The sequence below is a fragment of the Myotis davidii genome, unplaced genomic scaffold (genome assembly GCF_000327345.1).
Source record: "Myotis davidii unplaced genomic scaffold, ASM32734v1 scaffold639, whole genome shotgun sequence".
NCBI lineage: Eukaryota > Metazoa > Chordata > Mammalia > Chiroptera > Vespertilionidae > Myotis > Myotis davidii.
Window position 1 is genome coordinate 1394936 of NW_006290541.1, and position 7863 is coordinate 1402798.

The 7863-nt window shown below is 54.7% G+C and overlaps 1 protein-coding gene across 2 annotated transcripts in view; it reads left to right on the plus strand.

Moving 5' to 3' along the window:
- Nucleotides 1-7444, plus strand: part of METTL22 (methyltransferase like 22) — a 15904-nt gene extending 8460 nt beyond the window's left edge. For both annotated transcript variants that reach the window (XM_015563794.1, XM_006763585.2), the window contains exons 6-11: nucleotides 621-692; nucleotides 2183-2236; nucleotides 3405-3485; nucleotides 3730-3832; nucleotides 5600-5768; nucleotides 7320-7444. In XM_015563794.1, the coding sequence (XP_015419280.1) occupies nucleotides 621-692; nucleotides 2183-2236; nucleotides 3405-3485; nucleotides 3730-3832; nucleotides 5600-5768; nucleotides 7320-7355 (515 nt within the window). In that variant the 3' untranslated portion in view covers nucleotides 7356-7444. The remainder of the gene's footprint in view (nucleotides 1-620; nucleotides 693-2182; nucleotides 2237-3404; nucleotides 3486-3729; nucleotides 3833-5599; nucleotides 5769-7319) is intronic.
- The last annotated feature ends 419 nt before the right edge of the window (nucleotides 7445-7863 follow it).

The window sequence follows — 7863 nt, forward strand, 5'->3', positions numbered from 1 at the left end:
TGCTGAAATGATAGGAAACCCCACCTGGTCAGAGTAGCAGGCGGCTGGGGAAAGATGCCATGGCAGTGGCAGTGAATCATGCACAGGAGAGCTGCCTCCAGCCTGTTTGAATTTGCTCTGTGTATCCATTAATCACATCCAAACACCCCTCTAACTCTGGTCAGTTTTCTGAGGTGTCAAAGAGTGAGCCTAGACTTGGAGTCAGAGACGCCTAGGTTCAGATCCCAGCCCTTGTTCTTACTAGTGGCATGACCTTGCTCAAGCCTTCATCTGTGAGATGGGAGCTGTAATCCCGGCTTGTGGGTGGTTAGAAACACTCAGCGTGGCTATGGGATGTGCCGTGCAGGTTTCAGAAACTAGAGAAGGGGAGCTCACCCTTCCCTCTGGCGTGCACAGAGTCTGTCTCCACCAGGACGACCATCTCTTATTTAAAGGAAAGCTCATTAAAAAGAGCCTTAAGGTACATAGTTAATCTTGGCAGTAAAACACACAGGAGATGTTTAGGCTCAGTATTGCCCGTTTCTGTAGTCGTGCCGTTGATACCAGCTCTCCGGGCTACAACACGGAAATACAGCGTCGGAGTGGCCGGCGCTTGATGGCATATCCTTCTGTCGTTCCAGATGTCGGGGCAGACCTCTTGGCCATGTGCCAACGAAACATTGCCCTCAACAGCCACCTGACTGCCCCTGGAGGTGAGGCCCAGCGTGGGAGGGAAGGGTCTCTGTTTGGCAAGTGGGACAAACACCCAGGACCGTGACCTGGGAGACGGGGTTCCGCCTGCGTCCCTCTACACCCCGGTGAATGCAGGGACCAGAGCCTTATTAGTTTCACGTAGTTTCAGATCCTAGATGACTGTCCCTGCATCATCTCCTTCCCACGCCACCGCCAACGTCAGCCCTCTCCCTCCTGCGCGTCACAGGGGCCCCTCCCTCATCACCCAGGTCCTTGTCTGACCCGGCCAAGCTGTCCTCCATGTAGCATCCGGAGTGACCTTTCTAGATGAAGCCTGACCTCTTCAAGGGGTAAAGTTCGAACTCTTTCTCTGGCTCCCAAACCTCCTGGTCCACCCCTGCCTGCCTCCCCTGCCTCTTCTCCTGATGGTCCCGCTCCAGCTCTGCATTCAGTGAGCCGAGGACCCATTTCAGATGCCCCTCCCTCTGTCGGAATGTCCCCCCTGCCAGCCTGCACCACCTGCAAGAATAAGCTTGCGTGGTACATGCCAGCAGCCAACTCCTCATTGGACTACTTGTGCAGACCTTTATCCTCTGAGCAGCCGGGGGCGCTTTTCCAGATTCAGATCCGGTCATTCCAGCTGCCAGCCTTTTATAGGTTTCCCGATGCTCTCTGCGTACAGACCGAATTTGTTTGCTTGTCTGAGATCTGCAGGATCTGGCCCTGCCTGTCTGTAGCCCCTCCCACACGGTGGTTCCTCCAGCCGAGTCTTCCTGGCCTTGTTGGAGGGTCCCCTCCCCTTGAGGCCTGCGCAATTGCTGCTCCCTCTGCCTGGAACAGCCTCTCTCCCTCCTCCTCCATCAGTTCCTCATTATGCTCCGAGCTCCAGATGAGGTCACAGCCCCGTCACAGACACTCATGACACCTTGGACCATTGCATTTGACATTTGTTGATGCGACTGGTTGATTGGTGTCTGCCATCCCATTGGACCACGTGTCCCATGAGGGCAGGGCCCTGTCTGTGGTCCCCACTGCTTGGTGTTTGTTTAGTGTACAGTACCCAGTCAACAGGACTTAGCACGAAGCAGGCATGGTTGCCTTCTCTGGGCCTTCTCAACACCCTCTCCGACGTGAGAGCCCCTCTTTCCTCCCGGGCATCTGCACATCCCTTTAACATTGCCCTGACCTCCTGCCTTGTCCGTGTCTGCTAACTTGCCAGTCTCTCCTCAGCTGTGGGTCCCCGTGGACAGGCACGTGTCTCATAAATCTTTGTATTCCCTGTGCCTGGCATGGGACCTAATACTCAGCATTCAAAAAATGCTGGATGGATGGGTGGGTGGATGGATGGATAACAGGATATATATGGATGAGTGGGAAGATGGATGGATAGGAGGGAGAGAGGGAGAATAAAGGAGGGTGAGATGGATAGATGGGTTTTGGTGTACAGTGTAAACGTTTCTCCTTTATCCTAATTGTTTACAGAGCTTGGGAAGTTCTGTTTGTTTTACAGGCGGTGGAGTTAAGGTCAGAGAACTGGACTGGCTGAAAGACGACCTCTGCACTGGTGCGTGTCTTCCTCTCGTGTCCCGTTTGATTCAGTGGTTCCTGGTAAATATCTCAAGGCCGGTGGTCCTGTGGCCTTGACTGACAGCAGATCCAGGCTGCTGCCACGGCCCACAGCTCACAGCAAGTTCCCTTCAGTGGCTGAAAGTGACAGGTGTTAATCATGGCACCTGCTGTGTGCCAGGCACCTTCCATCCATGGTATTCAGACCCCACAGTGTCACTGTGCAGCAGGTGTGCACCCCGGAGTAATGAGTGGAGACCAGTGCTCGGGGTGAGCGCCCACCCAGGGGATCCGGTGTGGACCAGGTCTCCGACTCCAGGGTCCCACAGCAGGGAGTCGGCCACATGGCTTCGGAGCTCTGGGTGAGGGTTTTCTGAATTCCTTCTACAAACTGTTTCAGACCTGTAGGCTTGCTCTTTCTTTGTATGAAAACTTCTTTGCCCTGTAAGACGTCAGGCAGGGAAAATCATTGCTTGTGGAGTACCTGTCACCGACCAAGCACATAGCATACCTTAGGTCAGTGATGGCGAACCTTTTGAGCTCGGCGTGTCAGCATTTTGAAAAACCCTATCTTAACTCTGGTGCCGTGTCACATATAGAAATTTTTTGATATTTGCAGCCATAGTAAAACAAAGACTTGTATTTTTGATATTTATTTTATATATTTAAATGCCATTTAACAAAGAAAAATCAACCAAAAAAATGAGTTCGTGTGTCACCTCTGACACGCGTGTCATAGGTTCGCCATCACTGGGTTAGGTCCTGTCCCCTCCTCAGCCATCCTCTGAGGGAGCCGTCTAGTGCGGACCCTGAAACCAGAGGTGAAGCCCTTTCCCGGGGTCGCACAGTGAACACGGGTGGGGAGCCAGGGACACGGGACAGGTCCTGTTTGCACAGACTGCGGGCAAGGCAGAGGGTGAGGCCAAGTCCACCCGTCTCCACTCGCTGCGCTGCCCCCTCGCGGAAGGGCACCTCTCACTGTGGTCCCGCATGGGCAGCCGTGTCCCTGAAGCTGGGGCGCTGGGACTCGGGGCTGCCTGGCAGTGCCTGCTGCACCGAACGGCCCCAACCCCATTTCTTCTGAAGCCTCAGTCTGTCTCTCCGTGAGAGTTGGTGGCCACAGAGGAAGGAGAGAGCACAAAACACTGTTTCTTCTTTTCTCCCAGACCCTGAAGTCCCCTTCAGCTGGTCGGAAGAGGACATCTCCGACCTGTACGGCCACACCACCATACTGCTCGCGGCCGAAGGTGAGCGCCGGCCCGTCACAGCCAGTGTCATCGTCACGGGCCACACGCAGCATCCCGCCGCTCGGCGTCTTCTGCATCTAGGAGCGCCTTCCCGGGACATCCCCACATCTCCGTGCAGTGTGAATTCCGGGAACTGATGCTCCGTTTCATCCGGGCCCCGTCTGCGGTGGCGTGGGGTCCTCTGAGGATCAGATTTCTCTGGTATTTGCACAGTTTCCCCTAATGCCCGTTTTCTTCCCTGCAGTGTTCTACGACGATGACCTAACGGATGCCCTGTTTAAAACACTCTTCCGACTCGCTCACAGATTGAAAAACGCCTGCACAGCCATTCTCTCCGTGGAGAAGAGGTGAGCTCCACACCAGAGGGGCCGGGGAAGGGGGTGAGAGGGGGGTGCTGGCGTTCTGAGAGCCAGGCTCGCCTTCTAAACACGTCACAGTCAGTGTCCTTATGTCGCTCATTTACTCAGCATCTACTGTGTGCCCTGCACACTCCATGTAATCCATATACCAGCCCACCTGTGTAGGCACTGCCGTCCCAATTCTCAGGTGAGGAGAGGAAGTCCGAGCGATGTTAGGGAACCTTCCGGGCCACAGCTGGTCCGTGTGTGGTCGAGGGCTTGAACGTAGGCTGTACACCAGAGCCGAGGCGCGTGGCCACCGCACTGTTGAGGGCTTTTGCTCTTTCTGCACGTTCCCTCCGGGCCACTCTGTCTCCTTGGTCCCCAGGCCTCTGTCCTCTCCCTGATGCAGACGCACCCCTGCAGGACGTTCCGCTGGAATGGCCCGAGCTGCTCAGACTCCTGCTGATGCAGCATCCATCTCGTGACAGGCCAGGGCTAGACACTCTGCACAGCTCTCTGAGCCTACCATAGGCCACAGCTTTCCTGAAGGCAGCTCGGAACATGTATCAAAAGCCACCACACTGAACGTAATCACTCACCCGGCAATTCAGCACCTAGAAACTCAGCCTGTGGAAGCGATCACAGCTCTGAACAAAGCCATGCACACGGCAAGTTCGCTGTTTACACCGATAGTATCTAGGACTGCCTCAAGGCCCACATGACCAAGGGCAGCACATGACCAGTGACTCCCACCTGAATTCTGATTGGAGGCCATAAAGGGAGAAATCGAGACAGTCAGGAAAAGTTGAATACTGACTGGCTACTTAATGATAAAGAATTATCATTGAATTTACCCGGCCAGTGTGGTTCAGTGGTTGAGCCTTGACCCATGAACCAAGAGGTTGGTCACTGGTTCAATTCTGGCTCAGGGCACATGCCTGGGTTGCAGGCTTGATCCCTAGTAGGGGGCATGCAGGAGGCAGCCAATCAATGATTCATCAATGTTGTTCTCTCTAAAATCAATAAAAGCATTTTATTTTAAAAATAAAAGAATTATCATTGAATTTGTTTTAGGTGAAAAGAGCCTTAAGATACACACAGACACATGCATGGAAGAAATTCTGTGATGTCTGACTTTTTTTTTTTAATCGAGTGGTGGAAGGAAGGCAGAGGTGACAGAGGCTGAAGCTGGGCAGTCTGTTACCTGTTCTCGCTCTTTAATATCTTTGACATTTTCTTAGAAAAAAATTTTGGAAAGAAACAAAGAGTTTGAATTTCAAGCTGAGTCATGTTGCAGACTAGGTTGTAGAGAGGTGTGAGTGGCCCAGCTGGAGATGCTCTGTGAGGACTCAGTTCTGGTCATCCCTCCTCCCCCTTTAACCGCCCCCCGCCCATAGCTCCCCACCCCACCCACTTCCCAGCAGCGTTCCTCCACCCACAGGTTCTCCCAGGCCTCTGCCTCTCCCTGTGCCACTGCCCTGTCACGGACAAGCCATGCCCAGATATGTGCTGGCCTCAGATGTTAGTCTGTGCCCACCTCCTGCGCCAATTTGTAGCTCCTTGGGCAATGGGGTCACTTGAGCACATGCGTTCAGCTCTGAGGCTGCCTCCACAGCTGTAAAGTGGAGGTGGTAGCCGTGTTCACCTCCCCGGCCGCCCTGCAGACCAGGCAGGCAGCGCGCCCAGATGCTTGGCACACAGTGGGCACTCGGAAAACCCACCAGCCGGAAGGCCCGCAGTGGGGACAGCAGCGTGTGGTCTGCTTGTTTGCAGGCTGAACTTCACGCTGAGTCACCTGGACGTCACCTGCGAGGCCTACGACCACTTCCGCGCCTGCCTGCGGCAGCTGGAGCAGCTCCAGGACGGCCAGCTGCGCTTCGCAGTGGAGCCGGTGGAAGCCACCTTCCCACAGCACCTGGAGTATGAGCGCATCCGGCAGCTGGTGGGTGCTCTGGCGGGACACTGTTGAGTCGGCAACGTGCTCTCTCTAGTGAAGCTCGTGATGGGATCTCCCCTGCTCCTAAGTCACCGTGTCCAGGGGTGGGCCTGCAGGTGAACCGTCACCTCACAGCGCAGTGTTTCCCTGTGGGCCCTTGGGGCTCAGTTGCGGGAGCCACTTGGTTGGGTTGAAGATCTTGGTGCAGGGACTTCCGATGCTGATGGTGGCATCTCCACGGGGGAAATGTGCTGGCCTTGCGGACCAGGCAGGCTTGTCTGGTGACGGATGGCCTTCTGACCCCGCAATGGGGTCCCACCATATCAGGCCTCTTAGTAAGCATCCCGATGACATCATCCCTGTCCCAGTTAATGCCTCGGTGAGTCACCCAGCCAGGGAGCAGCGGAACTGAGGCTTAAGCCTACAGCCACTGACCTCCGGTTACTGTTTCTAAGCCCAGCACTTGGAGAAAACTTGAAAAGTTAAAATTACCCTTGAAAATCCTGTAACGTTACCAGGAGCAGGATTCACAGATGTCCAAAGCTCCAGAATTCACGTCTTTTGTTCGTTACCTTCGGCCTGTGGCCTCCCTTTTGCTGGGTCTGGAAATCTGAGCCTGGTTCTAAGGAGGAAAGGGGAGGAACACACTCCTGTCCTTCCCCAAAGCAAGCGCAGCCCTGCATCTGTCGGTTGCCGTCTGCGAGGAGGTGTGTGTGTGTGACGGCTGTTGACTTGGCTCTTAGTCCTGGTGACCCTGTGGCTGAGTGCTGTCTAGTGTCCTCTCCTTTGCAGCCCTGCTCAGGCCTGTGGCATCTTTCATGGAGTTGGTCCCTCTCATGTTTGGCCTTTCTCTTTTCCTGCCGCCTTCTGTTTTTCCCAGCATTCCTGTCTTTTCCAAGGAGCCCTGCCTCGTGATGTGCCTGCAGGAGGGTGGCTCCGTGTGTCGTTTCTGCCTCCAGCACTGTTTCAGGCTCCATTTGCTCTAAGACCCATGTGTTCATCTTTCTGGCAGTCCAGGCTACTCGTAGAGCTTTTCTGCAACAGCATATTTCAGATGCACCCTGTCAGTCTTCGCTGTCCAATTTCCCCCTCTGCTTATCGCTCCAGTGCCTCTGGGCAGCCTCCCTGCCCCTTAGCGCGCTGCTTGTCGCCTCCCGATAGACAGCAAACAGGACATGGAGCTCCCACTAAGAACCTGGCGTGTTGTTGTACCTTCTCCACCTGCAGCCACAGCTGCTTCTAAATTCAGCAGCCACGGTACAGGGCACTAAAGACCTGCCCAGGTGGGAAATTGTGGCAGCTTGCTGCCCTTTCCTGGTTCCTATTGACCGTGTGGCATCTGGTGCCTCCTGGACTCCTGCTGGGACCTACCATCCGCTTCTCCACAGTGAAGCAGAGAGAACAGCCAGAGCACAGAGACGTGGGGAAGGGCTCCTGCAGTTGTTTGCCTGCTGCCCTGGCTCACGTGTTGTTTGTTCTTTGTTAATTATGTCCCTTATGAAATTGTGAGGCCTCCTCTGGGCATATGGGAATCTCGCCTTTCTCTGTTTGCTGCAGGAGCTGTGGAAGATCTTTGTGGAACCAGGAACGTGACCCGTTGCGTCTGCCAGTACAGTTCCTCCACTGTTCTGATCGGCTCTAATAAAGTCAGAGGCTCCCAGAGGGGTGGGTTCGAGATTCGAGATGGTAGCTTTTTTTTTTAGAGAGAGAGAGACACACACATCAATGTGAGAGCAAAACATCAATTGGCTGCCTCCTGCACTCCCCCTCTGGGGGGACTCCCTGGCTAGGAATCAAACCAGCAAGGTTTCAGTGCACAGGATGACGCCCAACCAACAGCCACACCGGTCAGGGTGCGGTGTTAGTGTTTTTAAAACGTGGCCGATGCACCTCCTATGATGCAGCATAGTTGTCTGGAGTCGGTTGCTCCTCCCAGAGAACGTCACTGCCCCGCTGGAAGTCCATTCGGTTGTGTGTTCAGGCTGCCGACTTGTAATGCGATGCGGGATGTTTCAAGAGCTGCTCGGTCAAGTTGGGCAAATGTTCTCAACTTGATTCCACTCGCACTTCCCTTGGGGGCGGGCACCCAGGGCTGAGCCAG